At 40.4% G+C, this 18,493-nt stretch overlaps 1 protein-coding gene across 7 annotated transcripts in view; it reads left to right on the forward strand.

The window, feature by feature from the left end:
- DGKH (diacylglycerol kinase eta) overlaps positions 1-18,493 on the forward strand; it is a 725,438-nt gene that overhangs the window by 476,931 nt on the left and 230,014 nt on the right. For all 7 annotated transcript variants that reach the window (XM_085621806.1, XM_085621809.1, XM_085621807.1 and 4 more), the window contains 3 exons: positions 2,873-3,035; positions 8,123-8,231; positions 9,396-9,535. In XM_085621806.1, the coding sequence (XP_085477932.1) occupies positions 2,873-3,035; positions 8,123-8,231; positions 9,396-9,535 (412 nt within the window). The remainder of the gene's footprint in view (positions 1-2,872; positions 3,036-8,122; positions 8,232-9,395; positions 9,536-18,493) is intronic.

An 18,493-nucleotide genomic window follows, 5' to 3' on the forward strand; every position in this document is an offset into this window, starting at 1 on the left:
GGCTCATCTGTCATCAATTTCTAATTTGTCATCTCACTAAGCTTGTTCTGACCAGTCTTATGACCTCTGTTCTTATCGCTGCCCACCCACCTGAATGTATTAATGCTACTTAAAACGAAGGTACATTTATAACTCAAATTATTTAGTCAATCCTGATTACCTATGACTATATTAGAATGTTGGTGGCGCATGGATAGGGCACCATTCAATGTTTGTCACTTTATAGCAGTCTTATGCAGGGTCTCACACTCGGGCAAAGGGAAAGTATTTTCTTTTCTAATTCACTGTTAACCATGTAATCCTCTTAGGTTATTTAGTACTTTAGAGTTGATATTTGCACCTCTTTGATCTGGATTATGTTGCCTTTTCGTATTCAGGGTTGATGTCCTCAGAGCTTTGCTTATAGCAGTTGTTCAGCTGTCTTCTATTTGTTATCCGACTGCTGCAGGAGCTTCTTTCTCCTGATCTCAAAGAGTAACAGATTGTCGACTGTTCCACTTTCTCATCTTAATCCTACAGCATGATCCATGGACCCTAAGACGTCTTCCACTTTTTCTTGTGTATGGCTCTGTTCTTTAACCAATGTCTGAGGTCTAGACTTTTAAATCAGTTATTGTGTTCCACTGTTCTAAACCATTTCACTTGTTTTTTTCATTTCTAATATTTCATTTTATTTCATTATTGCTATGTTTGTTTCAACTTCTGGAATGTCGTTTTACATCTTTTTTAAGATCATTATCTAGTTGGTTCCCCTTAATCTGTCTGTTCCTTTTCATACTGTTGATCGTCCCCTCTTCTTTATTCCCTCTTCAACCTTTGTGTTATTGCTTTAACATTGTTTGAATCTTATCTGTCTGATTTAAACCTTTTTATTCGGAAAAACAATGAGCCCATTGAATAAAGATTTTGTACTTTCAGCCTTTGTTACTAGATATAACCAGAAGAAAACTATGCTGTGCAGAATCATACATTGCTTTAATGACTATTGCCAGGACACTACAAGTCCATTTGCGCCAGTTCCATAATTTTTAAGAACTAGTTAAGTATGCCACATCCAGTTTTTATTATAAAGTAAACCACTTAATCTTTAGAGTATCAGTTAGAAACAGTGGTTCTTTATTGGCTTCAATATGCAAAGAGGAATACTATTTAGCTGACAGCTTTTTTCTTTTTTTTTTACATCCATTCTATTCCATTCTGCTATTCTGATATTGTTAGGTGTCCTCCAGTCCATCAATTATTCACCATTGTATGTATGCTATAATGTGCAAACCATGATGGTAAGCAGACAACCACTGTAGGAGGGTGGGCACTAATTCATGAATGTACAAACATTATTGCCCATTTAAAGTAGCTGCAAATCCTGTACTATTTCCTTTTTAATTTTCTTTTGCATTGTTCTGTCCTAATTTTCCTTAATTGTCTTCCACCATACCAACCCACTCATGCCATTTGTTTCTCATCCCTTGATTTCTTAAAGCTTAGGCACATCTAAGTGTGAAGTCTCTCTTGAGATGCTTTTGTCTTGCACCAAATTTGGCAACACAATGATGCTTTACGTTTGTCATGACCCAAGATATTTCACCTTCAATCTGTCTAAAAATAATGTATTTTCTTTAGCTTTTGTATAAATGTTGCTATCATTCTTTGCACTCCTGCGTAATGTCAAACATTGGGAATCAAGAAACTATATACATTTGAGTATATAAGATGCCGTTTACTATAATTTGCTCCTGGTTTTAGGACACCGATGTTTGAATTGTATCAGACTTAGTGTGCACTCTATAGAAGGGCACTAAGATGACTGTCATGGAAGTGCAAAGATAATTCAAATTCAAGTTACAATAGAATATATCCAACAGATTGTAGCTGTTACCATTATTCAAATTACTGTGCCATCTGCTTGTGTATGTTTTTTTCTTTATCTCAAATCTTTGATTAAACACAATATCCCATGCATATTTTTAATTTTGAATCTTATCTTGCATAGAACCATAGCTGCCAAGGAACCCTGTGAGATGATTGGTATCTTCAGCCAGTTTAGGCTTCATTCAGCTTTGGGCTTTTTACGTTTGTACACATATTGGCCCATGAGCAAAACAAGTAAAGAGAAACTACTCGTCCTGGAATCCAAAGTGCTATTGAATATAAAGCTAGCCTTGGCTGAAAATTACTCCCATCATGTTAGGGTGACTGTTACATAAAACGTAGTTTCAATAATCCTACGAAGAACTACCTTCTGCTTTTTATTCTTGGGAAGGTGTATTTTTTGCCAGTTGAACTACTTGACCAATCCCCCTAGACTTGTACTTCAATGCCCAGACATTTCTTTAAGTTCAAAGGAGAGCAGAATCCAAGTCTGCTTCACTGCACAGATAGAAAACAATTTCCCTTAGGAAAAAAAGAGAGAAGACTTACAAAAGAAAGTGATTAGTAACCTGTTTCTATTAGCTGTCTCTCCTTGAATATTAAGAACGTTTATTTACTTCTGTGGAAAACGAGAATTGAATAAAATGTTCTCTTTTGAAATAGCCTTTTAAACTTTTTTTTTATAGGGGTTGGAAGGAGAAATCTATTAGAAATGTGAAATTGTGCAACAAAAGAGGAATCCAAAAATTAGGAAACCTGACTTCACAAAAAAAGGAATGGATGATAAAAAACAGTTTAAGGCACTAGAAAGTGGTATTTAACACACACACACTCCACAAATTTGGATGCCTCTTCAATTGCTATTTGGGATTAATGTAAATGAATGGTTTTGGCGTGTTAGGGCCACGGCTGAAAATGTACGTACATTTAAAAAAGTGTACTATATCAGTTCACTATGAGAACATCTCTAATATTTTACCTTGTTTCTCTGAACCTGTCTCAGGATTCTGGAAAGCAACATGCCCTCCAACCTGTGCTAGCCCTCTTCTAGTTTTTGTGAACTCGAAGAGTGGCGATAACCAGGGAGTGAAGTTTCTTCGACGATTCAAACAGCTACTAAATCCCGCTCAGGTGTTTGATTTAATGAATGGAGGACCCCACTTAGGGTGAGTATGAGAGAAATACATATATCTGTATAGATGACAAATCAAATTTCCGTGTATATATGTCATGGATGTAATTGTTGAATTTTGTAGAAAATGTATGAATTCCCCAAAGACTGTATACAGAACACAGTGCATTAAAACAGGTAATTGTATTGGATGCCACAGTTAAACAAGTTCCAGAGGATTCCATTCTTGATCCTCTTCATTTAAACTTGTATGTTTAACTTTTGGATGAGATCTTCTCCAAAGATGTTCTCGACATTCACCAGTAAGCAGATGATACCCACTGTACCTTTAGATTGATGAATCACAAAACATTGCCAATCTAGCCCAATGCCTTACTGCCATAAGCATATGAATGCTCTTAGTTACGCTTAACCTTAATACACGTACTACCATAATTTCTCCTACTTTCTCAAACAACTCCAAGCTCCTTCCCTCTGACTGGACATCCGAATATTTTCCCTAATGATGGGACTTACGCAAAATCCCTAGGTTACAAGTTGAATTAAACTCTTAGTAATCTTTCGATCCTTCTAAAACAACAATAACACTAATCACTGTGATGATCCAGTGACTTGATTACTATACTTTTACTCTTTCTAATGATTATATCATACTCATTTGGGTTGCACTATTTTGCACATGCATTGCCACAATTTCCACAAAGTTCTGAAGTGGTTGCTAGTTTCAATCTCCTATCTTTCCATATGCGCTTCTGTTATACGTACCGATATCTATCATCTTTATTATTGCCTCAGTGCTGCTGTCCACTTAGCTGTTTATCCTTCATGTGCATTATTATTGGACAACTGATGACTACAGATGACTACATCCTTATTGTACCATGCTGCTTAATTTGTACATAGCTCTAACAATTACTACTGGACTTATGGTAGTCCTTAACGTGTACTTTGGCTACCTGCTGCACTGTTGTACAGCTGATCACCTCAAATGTGCTTCCCTTTTTTGATGTATACACTGCTGTATTTATGCCCCTTGCAAATGTTCTATAACTCTTCCGATTATCTAAATGAACTTTTGTTGTACAGTACTCGGACTTGTTCCTTGGCCTAGGAGAGCTACATAAAAGAAAATCTAAACTACGCATTGCAAATGTGAATGTTTTGCAGCTACTTCCTGCCTGAACTGTAAAACTACTAAAACACTTTGGATAAAGAAAAGCCATTTCTGGGTACAGTGGGATAGCACAAAATGGTGAGCAATAATGTGGGCCCCCAGATTCAGGTATTCATGGGTTTTAGGGTGAATTAGTGACCCTAGGTTATGGGGTCCCCTGTGCACCAAGAGTCTGCAGAGGCCAATGTTATGTCCCTGTGTGGGTGGGTATGGTTGTTCCATTGTTCCGGATTCTGCGCAATATGCTTAGTAGCCATCTCAAGCAAAGGTTTTTCAGCTAACATTGGGACCAGCTGTAGATCAAACATATCCTTATCAGCTGTAACACTTAAACATATAACCTACTCTGGTTGAAGTAAGCCAAGAAATTGGTGTGTGATCAAAATTTACTACCCTCAACCAGAGGTTGGTCCACCAGGTTCTCTGAAATGGCAAAATAACAAAGGCTGGAGTAGTTTTCTTTGAACTGAAAACAGGGACATGAAATTGTGTGTTCACGTTACTGATGATTTGTGATCTACTTTGAGTTCTTTCATGTAAATCTAACAGAAATTTGGTAAGCAGGGGATTTCCTTGAAATACTAATAGAATGTAAAAAGAATTAAAAAGATGAGGTACATTTGTTGATGCATGGTTTTAGAACGACAACAAATCTGTCGGTACTTCCCCAGGAAAAATGTATTCGCCCTCAGGCAAACGTTCAGACACACAGAGAACAGGTGAAAAAACATGCATAGCTCATGAACGGAGTAAAAAAAGTGTTCAGCTCATAAACGTTACATTTTTTTTCGTTTTCCCCCAGGCATGCTGAGCATGGTTTTCAATATTTTGGTTGTTGTCTGCAAAGCAGTGTTCTTTTCAGGCCTACCATCACAAAAGGACCCTTTCAATAGGGGTGTTCCCTGATTGCAGTTTCATCTGCTGAACCTCACTAAGGCGTGATGCCGAACATTCTGCGAAGGATGTCACTGGAGGCGCAGTCCATGATGTGTAGCAAACCTCACTTCAAGACAGGCAGCCAATTCCCAAAGCATTTAGTAGTTCAGGGGGTACTCTATCATATGTAATCTTCCATCCCTTTGTGAATCAGTCTGAAAACACCCAGCTCCAAACTAGTAAATGTGCATAGTGGGCAGTCATTTCTGGTTGTACTAACTGTATATGAATATTCTCATTTTAGATGTTTTAGGGCTAATTCACATTGGCGTGTACTTAAGAGTACTATAGGAGCACTACTTTACATAATCCAAAATACCTCTATGAATAGGCTTCTCGATATTTCCTATTCATAAAGGTTCTGAACCAAATGCAATGTCTCATCTTTGCAGTTAGCTGTTTAGCGTGCAGTTGGACAGGAATAATTGTTTATAAACAGAACAGTGCTTGTTGGACCTATGTCCTATGGGTAGCATGACTTACGTTCGCAGGCGTTCCCCTCAACATGGCGTTACGTGCTTGCATCCTCCTCAGCCCGCAATCCGGCGCGACACCACTCAAAAAGGACACCACACTGAATGTATTTTAACGTTTACTAGAATTCTTCCACTTTCCTTACTTTACAGGGATTCTCAGATCCACATCACAGAGCACAATATTTCATCTGTAACTAGAATAACATTAGGGTTCCAACATTACAGTTCATGAAGTAATCTCTAAGACACCCTTTGAGTTTCTCCTTCCACCTTAAACTAGAGGGCCTACTTACATTTCTGCATAATAAGTTTCAACCCACATTTCCAAAAGCACAATTAGACTCTTATGCACATTTCTCCAAAGCACATTTAACTCTTATGAACATTTCTCCACAGCGCTTTTAACTCTTATGAACATTTCTCCACAGCGCATTTAACTCTTATGTATATTTCTCCCAAAGCTCATTTAACTCTTATGAACATTTCTCCCAAAGCTCACATAACATGGAGGCGAAATCACCATGACCTCGCTGAATCCTTAAGACCCCGTATGTGCCAGACTGGAGACGATGGTCCCTTGTACTGGAGATCCGTACTCTCCTTAGCTCAGTCTCGCACAACGCTACTTCAGCGCTCTTCCCCTTTTGTCCGCATCCAGTTTCCCCCTGCCCCTCCACGGCCCAGCTTACTTTAAAGGCTTGAGGTCCTCCTCTGGCAGCGGGACTCGTCGAACTCCTCAGCAGGGAGGGGCGTCGTGATTGGGGCTAAGGGAATACACCTCTCAACTACCCCCCACCCTCAAGGGACTTCCCGTGAGGTGAGCTTCGCCGGAAGAATTCTCCTGGGGCACCTTCCCGGTTTCTCTCGCTCTGCCAGGCGCTCCCGTCGCTGCCGACCGCAGCGCGACTTGCGAGAGCGCTGCCCTGGCTCCGTTAGTCACTTTCGCCGCTCCTCATGCAGCGCGACTCGTGAGGGGTGCGGCCTCGTCTCCCGGCTGTAGGGAGGGGCGGTACTTCCTCGAGGGCCCGGCTCACGTGACCCGGCGTCAGTTTCCAGGCCGGCTTCGACTCAACTCCCCAGCCACGGCCTTCTCAGTCAGCTGTTCGGCGCGTTGTCAGCTCTCTCCACAGCTGACACGCGCGATGGATGCCGACAACACCGGAGAGTCCGGAACCTCACACCAACCCCGCGATTCTCTCTCAGGCCTCCACCGGGGACCCGCAGTCAGCTCCCTGCCTCGGCATAGCTGGAGGTGAGATTCTTAGATGGGGGCTAGCGCTGGTAGGTGGGGAACAAGGGGGGGTGGCTCACAGGAGCCCAGGTGAGCAAATCCACTAGCCCGGGGAGTATCTGGCACTGCTCCTTGCCCTACGCCCACGATGGGCGCTGTTGCTGACGCCACTGGGGGGGAAGTTCTGGATTCCCAAATGACATCCAGGGAGGTCTAGGCAGTCCCAACGACACTCCCCGCACGGAATCCCTCTACAGGCCTCCAGGTTACGCTAGGGATCCTTAACCAGAACACAATGCCTCCCAGGGTCGATGGCTGAGTTCAGGGATTGGTCAAATGATAGAGGGTGATGTCAGCTGGGTAGGGGGTTCGCGCAGACCCTAGGGTCTGTCCTCTCCCAATCCCGCGCAATCACCTCACCACTCAGGTGCCTCACTCCTGACTACTCCACAGCCCAGCTTGATTCTAAAATGGCCGCCCTCCTGCCACCTCTATTTATCACCTTGGGCTGGACTTGCCAGAGAGGTCCAGAAAGTTCTGGAACCTCCCATGGCAGTCATGGCCCGGGTGCTGAGGTGACAGTTGGAGCCACCATTTTGTGAATCCTACCTTCCCCCATTATCTACCTCAGTGGAGCACCTTGCGCCTTTTCCTCATGTGAGGAGGAAAAGGCGCCCAGAACCTCTACATCAGCACCCCAAAAAGTTTAGTAGACAGAAAAAATGAGAAGGGGACAAGGGATAAAAAAATAAAATGAGGAGGGAACTGCCAAAGGGCTGACAGGTCTAACAGTGCTCAACTCCTAGTACATCATGCATGTTTGATGCTGGATTCTGTAGAGAGAACACAAGACTTGGCTGTACCTTGCAATTAAAGAAGAGCCTTACGCCATTATAGCTGGCAACCAGGAGAATGTCACGCGATTGATTAATTTCATGGAAAGCTACCCAATGGAAGTCATTTTTTGGTTTTTATCATTATAAGAGCATCCGGTAATTGGAACCTGCAAGCCGAGCTTCTTATTTATTTTCCTTTTCTACTTGTTATTAATCCATTGTATTTCTTCTTGGGGGGAATATTTACAAAAAGCATTGACTGAGGAAACAGATATGATCTAAATGCAATTTTTAAATTGTGAAAAATCCTACAAGAGAACAGTGTGTATGCTCATTTACCAGAAGAATTGTGTAATTGACAATGTTTCTGCTAAATTTTTCATTCAGTCTCATACATGGCAAGATACTAGCAGATTTTTTTAACAGAATAAAAATAAACTCAATAAAAATAAGATTTTTGTCTTGCAGTTTACGGCTATTTCAGAAGTTTGACAATTTTCGGATCCTCGTCTGTGGAGGAGATGGAAGCGTCGGCTGGGTGTTGTCCGAAATAGACAAGCTCAGTTTGCACAAACAGGCAAGTTTATGTACCATATCAGCTTTAACCATTTTTACACATAATATAAAATGGGCATGTTTAGGCTTGTGTTCTGTTTTTATCATGAAGGCCAATAGTGTGTGAGTGCTAATGTAATTGCAGTTGACTATTGACAACAGCAAGAGTAAAAAAAACTTTGATGGTTATTAAAAAGAAAAGTTTGGGTCTTCAGATATTTTTGCAGTCAGACATAGCCAGAAAAACCAATCATGGAACCAAGAGATCAAGTATTTTTTAAATTGCTAGATGCTTAAAATGTTACTTTTAATAAGTTTTCTTAAAGCGACTGATGGTTATTTTTCCCCTTGAATTTATTCTCTATTTACTGTGCCAAAGGTCAGGATTCTTACGAATCTGATTGACTATTCTTTTGTTCAAACTAACAAGGAAATAACTGCAATTTATACGCGCTGTCATACCTACTCTTTTCCTAAATCTATTGGCTTCCATATTATTAAGCAAGTCATTCGCTCTAAAAAGTAAACTCAAGCACTGCTCACAAAACACACTTATGTGTTCTGCTGTTTCATGAGTATGACTGGTTTGGTCACTGGGTGCTTTGCGTATACCTAAAGCAAGACTTTTTGTTTTGAAAACCATCTTTTCAATCGTTTTTACCCACTTAATACAAGAATGCTAAAGGTGCAAATAAGGGTAAACATCTATTTTAGCGTTGTTTTTTTTTTAGACTTATTATTAGTAGTATTTAAAATATTAAAGAACATTTTATTAAGCTTTTCAATCGGAAGTCCAAGCTAGAAGCAGTGTTCATTTATATGTTGCACAATTACAGTTGAAAAGTACCCTGTAAAAAAGAATGGAGCATTACCCTGATTGGGTTGTCACATGCATCCTAATATTTGGAAGTCAACATTTATGCAGTGAAGAGGTCTGTCGTACGTCAAATGAGGCAGAATAATTTGATATTAGGCTAGCTGGGCAAACTTTGCAATGACAGTGCTTAATTTCAGCCAGTGCTGAAATTTACCCCAGCTGTAATTACAACAGTCACAAAATACAAAGCATTAAAACTATTTGGTATGCTTATGTTTATTTTCTTGCATCACCTCGTTTTAAAATGTGTAGTGTGTAGTTTCCATGTTTTTACCACAATACAAGACCCATTCTCTCTATGCATTTCAGTGTCAACTGGGAGTGCTTCCGCTAGGTACTGGAAACGATCTTGCTCGAGTCCTCGGATGGGGTGGTGCATGTGACGATGACACTCAGCTGCCTCAAATTTTAGAAAAATTGGAACGAGCCAGTACGAAAATGTTAGACAGGTAAAGTACTAACAAGATAAAACTTGGCCTTTGCAATTCCAAATCCTCTTAATTTTTATTATTGAAACCTGGGTAAAAAATCAGTAATGGTAAAGCTCGCTGTCAATCTGATGTGTGGATTGCTTCTGTTGCCTTAGTGGATCCAGCTACATTCTCTCTCAGTTTCTTAAGCTTTATTAATAATGTTTGTTCCGATTTTCTGAGAACTACAGAAGATCATATCTATTTGTAAGCCAACTGCACATGATTTATTTATATCAGATTAGTGATCTAAATTTTGTAACATACAAAACATCCAGGAAAATTCTGTTCACCTTTGATCGCTGGTTATACATTTGATAGATGAAATTCAACGTTCTTTGAAAATCAAGGACAAAAACTCAAATGTAGAGTTTCTCAAATTGTTCTGGCCTAAAGAACGACACAAACAAAGGGTGCCTCTTTGTTGGAGAGGTCGGAAAATGTTCAAGTTATCACTGGAACAAGTAGGAAATTTGCACACACATGAAAAGACTATCTTAATTGGGCTGTAAAATTCCTCTTTTCAAAGATACCAGGAAACAGGCAGGTTAGCGATAGTAAGTTTAATCCATAGAAAAGATCCCATCCATCCAGAAGCTGGGACAAACGATCACTGAACCAGTTTACATATGAACTTTCCACAAAGAGTTCTGTGACATCGCAGATGACACAGCTAACATTCTTAACCTGTCAACCAATAGAAGAATGAGAGATTGAAAGAGTATGTCATGAACTTGACATACTACACACCTCCCTTCGTTACACAAAATTAAATTACAATTGTAATACATATCTACGCATGCCAAACAATAGAATAAACTTATTATACATAGTCTGATAAGTAAGATGGTTTCTAACAAAATCTAGATGAAACACGATTTCTACCACCTATAGATGTTTTCAGGTGTGTATTACCATCACCTTCACTACGACCACATTCCACCCTTCCTTTAACTACCACCATTCTGTTTAAATTCCAGATTCTGTGGTCCTGAGTTTTAACAGCATTCCTAAATACCTTAACCACTTTCATGGGTTTCATAAACTTGGAGACCGAATTCCCCACCAAACCAGGACGTTTGATCATTACCAAGTCGCCCACCACAACTTTAGTTGTTTTAACAGTTTTCTTCTTATCAAAGTAAGACTTCCTTAATTTACCTTTTTCTTCATCATTCCTTTTAATCAACTCATTGTCACACTTACTTTCTTTACCTTTCCCCAACTCATACCTATTAACCCAAGTAGGTTCCACACTGGTATTAGGGATTCTTCCTCTAAACAACAGAAAAGGTGTTTTACCAGTGGTAGAATGAGGAGTTAGCCTATACTTTTCAATTTTTTTGATCACCTCATCTTTCCAATTTAAAGCCGAAGATTTAGCTAGTGCAATTCCCTCGTTAGAGAATAAATTCCTCAAACACTTGATAATGTGAGATGAATCAATGGTTGAAAGAAAGAACACCTCAGGCCACCTTGAGAACATATCAATTACCACTAACAGAAAAGTTTGAGGCCCACTTGAATGAATTTGACCTAGAATATCTAAAGCAATGTCTTGCCAAGGATTTGCAGGACGTCTCCTTAAGACCATAGGCTGGACACGTGTGCTTTTGGATTAACACTTAATGTACATGGAATACAATCACGAATTGCACGTTCTACTTCAATGTCCATGCCTGGCCACCAATATGACATTCTCAACCGTTCTTTGCATTTTGTAATACCTGCATGAGAGGAGTGCACAAGATCTAAGAGTTCCTTCCTAAGACTCACAGGAGGAACCAGTCTTGTGCCCCGAAATAAGAGGTCATTCTCTATCGACAATTCATTACGCACACCCCAAAACTTTTTTGAGTCAACAGATCCTTGTTTGTTACTGTTCCAACCTTTCTTTACAAGATCTATGATTTCATTTAAACCGGAATCTATGGCCATTTCGTCACACCACCTCTTCTCACAAATGATCTTTTGCTCAATGGCACAAACAAGTTCATCAGAATCCTCACAATCATCATCTGTGGAGATAGATATGGGAGTGAGCCGTGACAGAACATCCGCCACATTGTTCTCAACCCCTGGTATGTACTTGATTGCAAAATTGTACTCCTGTAACCCTATTATCCATTTAGTGATTCTGCTAGATATTGAATCTAGACCTTTTTTAGTGAATATCTCCACCAAAGGCTTGTGATCTGTCCTCACCTCAAAATTAACTCCCCAAAGGAACTTTTTCAATTTTTTAATTGCCCAATAAACCGCGAGAGACTCCCGTTCCACAACTGAATATCTAGTTTCAGGGTCCTTGAGGCTGCGTGATAAGCACATTGTCTGCATGCCATCTACACCCTGCTGTTGTAGGACAGCCCCCAGTCCCTTTTCACTAGCATCAGTAATAAGTATAGGCTTAATCTCAGGATAAAACTAGCAAGTGAAGGAGCCGCCTTAAGTTTACCTATAATGTCCTTAAATTCCTGCTCACAATTTTCAGACCAAGTGAAGTCTACACCCTTCTTTAACAGATGTCTCATATTCACTGTACCATTTGCAAAATTCTTCACAAACTTTGAGTAATACTCCACTACTCCTAAAAACTTCATTAGTTCACTCTTGTTAGACGGCGAACTCATTTCTTGAATTGTATTGATCAATTCGACTTTGGGTTTTACACCATCACAGGTTATATTATGCCCTAGATAGTCAATAGAGTCCGTTCTAAACTTGCACTTTTCAGCTTTAATTGTTAAATTGTAGTCTGAAAGCCTTCCCAAGACCGACCTCAAGCGTACGTCAAGTGTCTTGCCCGAAGACCAAGATATCATCTTGATAAACATGCGTACCAGGTAAACCATGCAGAATCTTTTCCATTACCCTTTGAAATACTGAAGAGGCCGATACTAGCCCAAAGGGCATACGTTTAAATCTAAACGTACCAAAAGGTGTTATGAAAGAGGTGTAATCTCTACATGACTCCTCCAACTCTATTTGGTGGTATGCCGAAGTCAAATCGATTGAGCTAAAGACTTTGGCACCACCCAAAAGAGACAGCAACTCATTTATGTTTGGAAGGGGATATTTATCAATCACTACAGATTTATTTAACTGTCTTAAGTCAATGCAGAGCCTCAGGTCCCCATTGGGCTTGCGAGCTGCAACCACCGGAGCCAACCATTCGGTCCCTTCAACCTCCTCTATGATGCCTCCCTCTTTTAGTTTCACAATTTCTTTCTGCGTGTCATCTTTTACCGAAATTGGAACATTTCTTACTTTGCAACATACCGGAGTAGCATCCTTCTTAAGTACAATCTTGTGCTTGTAGCCCTTGAGACATACTAATTTCTTTTCAAACACCTTAGAATAATCTCTCCTGAGATCATCAACAAAGTTATCCTCCACTGCCTTCCTAATGGAATTAATGTCACTTTTGAATTAGATAGGAGGATCTCCATTGGGATCAAGGAAGACCCCCAGATCACCTTGGTGAAACCAACTGATGATACTATCACCCTTTTTAGATACATATACTTTTCCCGAAATTAACCTCCCTTTATATTCAATTAAGCCTATGAAATACCCATGCAGCTTGATCGGCTCACCCCCATAAGCCAACGGTCGTATGTCGGGTTTAAGGAGATTAACTTTGCCTTTCAACATGTTCATATAGAATTCACTTGAGACTATGGTGATCTTAGCTCCTGAATCAAATAGAACTCTAGTACTTGCTCCTTCTACCAGAATCTCATCAAATGGCGAGTTTTTCCTCTTTTCATCAGTCACCACCTGTACTACAATCTGACCACACTCATAGTCTTCGGGGTCATATTCATCATAACTGTAATCAACTTCTACTTCTTTTACTTTCGGTGCACCCTTACTATTGCACATTGAAGCAAAGGGACCTTTCTTTTTACACTTAGGGCATAACAACCCTAAGGCAGGACACTTAGGATTATTAGCCAAATGTCCCATTTTTCCACACCTGAAACACTTGCTATTACTCCATTTCTCCTGCATCTTTTTCTTTACGGACATGGATTCCTTATGTGTCCTATCACTACTTTATGACTTACTTTGCTATCCCCTTTCACCTCTTGAACCTTACACTCATTATTAAGATCCTTCTTTATCACAGCAACACATTTTATGGAGTGTTCTATCCTTTTTGCAACCACAAGAACCTCATCCAAGGTAGGTTCGTCACGTAACCATAACTCTTCTCTAACCTTCTCCATATTACATCCAAACATAAATTGATCACGAATGCGTTCATCGGTTAATCCCTCGAATTTGCATGAAGATGCTAGTTTTCTTAACACAGTAATATAACTTTCTACTGTTTCTTCCTCAGCCTGCATTCTCTTCGCAAATGTATATCTCTCCAAGATAGTGCTCACTTTAGGTAAATAGTGTTTGTCCAATTTTTTTTACACAAACCTCATAGTCATTAAGACCCATTTGCCTCCTCCCGTGTTAATTCAGGAAGATGGTCAAATACATCTTGCCCCTCAGATCCTAAACAGTGCAGCAATAGAGCAGATCTTCTCTCTGCGCTCAGTGAAGGACCGCATACCCTAGCATACCTCTCAAATACTACTTTCCACTTTTTCCATTTTATTTGAGGGCTGCCAGGTTCTGATAAAAAAAAATGGAGCAGCGGTAACGTTTTGCATACTCAAAACACAAAAGTTTTACCTGAATTCAAAGAATGATAATATGGTTAAAACCTTACAAACAATAATACATGCTAAACCCCAATAATATTAAATGCTGTGCGTATCAGCGAGAAGAAGACAGCTGCACGCAGAATCACAGAATAGTGATTGAAGAATCCAGCAATCATTTAGATAGTACATCCATAGTATCCAGTGGAAAAGGAAAGAAAAAAAAACCTCTAGTTATCTTGTTTTAAAATGAAGTATTTTAACTGAATACGAGTCTCTTAATTGGCAGACGAAACGCCAGCAAAAACAAGAAATACAGCACGTATAAACTGAAAGCCGTGTGTATCGGCGAGTGCTTTCTCGTTGCCTGGATACACAATGCACGAGCTTCAAATAGCTACTGTACACGTAGCGCAATGACGACACGTCTCGTTCGTTGCGTTGCTTAGAAACCTGACGCTCTATCACCCAGATGGATATCGAGTCTGAGGCGTGCAGGCGTGATGACGACTCACCGGAAACCACAGGTTCTCGCGAGATGATAGAAGGAGAGAACAGATTCTTCTGAAGACACCTCGAGATCCGAAGAGTTCCAGCGAGTTCGCTCTCAGAACACGAACAGGTATCGTTCCAAAACGTTTACGCTTGTTATGATACGAACATCATGTCGCTCCTCAAAAAAAAACAAGATGACGAAGAGCATCGCAAGCACAACAAAACACCAAAAATTATAAGTGTAACGTGTCCCAAGTAGCGTACATACGTAGACCAAAAAAAACGTTTCAAATCCAGCTAAGCACTGCGTTGAGACTGCTCCAGAGGAGAGAGAAGTTCTCAATCCAACACAGTAGAAATGCAGATAAACACCAATTGAATTCAAGAAAGATTAGCAGAATACAGACGAGCCCGCATCGATCACATGAGTGCATCCATTAATTATTAAATATGCGGCGAAGCTCCCAGTCCTTCCTGAAGATATAATAAGATTCCCAAACCTTCACCAAGACCAAATTATCTGCGATTCATTTCGTTCTTGGAATCAAATTAAAAGTGAAAATGCATCCACTCTTCCGTTGCAGCAAAGATACTTCTTGTATTTCCAGCTTTATAAATTCTCCAAGAATTGTCTGTGTTGAGATCTCTCATGGATACGCTCTGCCGACTACGCCAGTGTAAAATTCCTCTTTTCAAAGATACCAGGAAACAGGCAGGTTAGCGATAGTAAGTTTAATCCATAGAAAAGATCACATCCATCCAGAAGCTGGGACAAACGATCACTGAACCAGTTTACATATGAACTTTCCACATAGAGTTCTGTGACATCGCAGATGACACAGCTAACATTCTTAACCTGTCAACCAATAGAAGAATGAGAGATTGAAAGAGTATGTCATGAACTTGACATACTACAAAGCGCATTTCACATTTCTATAAAAGTAAGACAAGAGCATCATGGTGATGTAATAGCTGATAGTCTTTAGCTTTGCAATCTGTAAGTCTTGTTCCTCTGTGCTGGTGCAACTTCTCTCTACAATCCCAGTAGAATGACTAAAGTGCAGTGTACTTCTCCTAATTAATAGCCCAGATTGATTGCTGAGCACCGCTCCTGATTATACTATTCTTACTCCCAACACGTCTATGTGCTTGTAATGTCTGAGGCTTCACAATGACTGATAGCTGCTTATGTTCACAGTACAATACACTGAAATACACCTGTTTTGGAGGAAAGGTATGATGGAGGTTTGATGAGAACACTCCAATTTCTAAATGGAATCAACACTGTACAATGAAGCAAGTTTTTGGCACCAGGCTAGTGTCCTTGATGATACTGTAATAAAGAAATTCAGAAAAAAGTAGTGACAAAAAAATAATTCTCCACTGTCATTAAATCATGTCTTTGTCATCTGAAATTGTGTTGGAGAATTATTCCTGTCTGGGCATTCCTCCATAGAGTTATAGTAGCTAAACTTTCATTGAGTCCCTCCTTGATTTTGGGAGAACTGTCTCGGACTACCCCAATAAGTGTCTACACTGTCTGGAAAGGTTTCAGAATGCAGCGAAGTGTCTAGTGTTTATTTGAACAAATTTGACCTTGGACTCTATTGCAACCAGTTCCACAGGCGTCTTGTCAAAAATCTTATCCAATTTATATGGGCCTCTTTAATGCACAACGAATTTTATGGCTCTGGCCCACCATTCTTCAGCAAATACATCCCTACCAGTCACTTAATAGTCTCATAATCTTGCCCTAGCAATGAAGAAATGAGAACACCACACATGGCAAAGGATGCTCCATACAGGTATTAAGTCCAATCCTTTGAACCCTCACTTTGTATATCCAATCTGAACCTAATATTCTTACATTCTGTTCACTCATTAATGTTAAGGTCAATGAAGAGTTCTTGATTCCACTGTTAACCATCACCTTCTTAGTACCAAGAGACTCTATATGAGTGCAAGCACACTTTACAAATTAGCAAAAGTAAGATAACAAGACCTCTCCTTTGTAGGGTCTCATAAGCAAATGATATGCACGTCTGAATGCCTCTGCTCAGCTTGTATGTTCAAATCCTGCCGAGTCTCCTGTTTCAGCACAGCAGTGACTATAAGGTAGAGGTAGAAGTTAGAGATGAAAGGGTAGTAAACTTACCACGAAACATGCTCTTGATGCCAGAAACAAGGAAGAGATGGAACCTAACAGGAAACTCACCCACTCCTCTTGCTATACCCAGACTTTCTAACCCAAACTAATATCTTGTACAAGATTAGGCCTGTATGGTATAAGTGGTCTATACCACCCAAAATTCATCTAACTGTGGAAAGTACATGCATCACTCCATCTGAAATTGAAAACCATGGCTTATGCTCACAGTTGTCCCTCCAGACACCTCTTCAATGGGATGTTTTGATATTCAACAGGATGTGCCTACTGTGCGGGGCAGGTTTGGGAGTGTGAAGAATCAGTTTGTTTAATGCTTTTGGGTTAAGTATTGTCTTAAGTATTGTCTTACCGGTACACTGCCACAGTTGCCTGTTTAAGTTGACCTTGCAATATGACAAGCCATCTCATGTATAGAATGGCCCCCTCTGCAGTGACAATGAATACATATTACATCTTAGCACCCAATAATGGAGCTGAGGGAGAAGCAGAGATGAGTATATTAGACAAATTAAAGTCTGAGAGTAGATGCAACAAATCATTAACAGCCACAGAGACATGAACATTATAGTAGATGGTGTTTCATGACAAACACGGACCTAAAGGCAGGACATAGAGCGCATATTATATGAATCTGGAGGACAGCAGAAGGCCACACAGTCATCTTGCTTCTCACACCAACATCTCCACAATGCTGGCTCAGCTAGCGATAGAGCAAGACAGCTGTCCTTTGACTGCACACTAAGAAAGTTTGATTCAACTGTATGCCTCCCATAGCATAAGACTTATAACATTGCACTACTGTATCCCCCTCCTCACTTCAGCATCTGTGGTACCAATCACTGGATGCACTTTGCTGTTCTCCATCACCTTAACTCCTGCGTTGTACCGACATGTTCAGGCTGGGAGCCCTTGTATCTGCTACTCTCCCAGGCGAGAAAAATGTCACTGTATGCGTGCAAGCATAGACCATTCCAGTGGTGCCGTAATGTCCATGATGAGTGTCTTGGGCTTCAGAGCAGCTTTCACCATACAGAAGGGGCACAGCATGGGAGGAGGGCACAGAGTGCCAAAAGGGTGGTGCACAGTACAAGGTATGAGCTCACATGGAGGAATGTTTTGAATCCTAGGTGCTGGGATGTCTTTTATCACAATAGAAAGGAAACAGAGTAAGACATGCGTAGCATCTAGAGATGATTTAAGGGTCATACTTAGCTGTGTGAATTGTTGGGGTCTCGCAATATGTGGTTGCTCTCACCCAAGTTCAGAGGGAGCATGGCAGGAAAAGATCAAGAGTGCCCTCATCGTAGCCACTGATGTTCTTCATACTCTTACTAATAAAGCAGATCTGTGTAGAGTAATTATGAGAGCATGGGAGGGAGAGGAGAAAGAAGAGCTCTTCGGATGCACATTAGGAATCTGCACATTCAAAACGTAACACTCACAATAGATATACTTGCACCTTTCTTAATGGAATGAAAGCAGCTTGCAATTGGCAACATGTTTTGGGCCTCATTAGTGACGCAGACTGGCCATGGTGTTGCACGTAGACATCTGAGTGACTAGTTTTGCCTATGGACCACCATTTGCATCGCTAGAGAGAGCTGAACCACAGAA

The sequence above is a fragment of the Triturus cristatus genome, chromosome 8 (genome assembly GCF_964204655.1).
Source record: "Triturus cristatus chromosome 8, aTriCri1.1, whole genome shotgun sequence".
NCBI classification, from domain to species: Eukaryota; Metazoa; Chordata; class Amphibia; order Caudata; family Salamandridae; genus Triturus; species Triturus cristatus.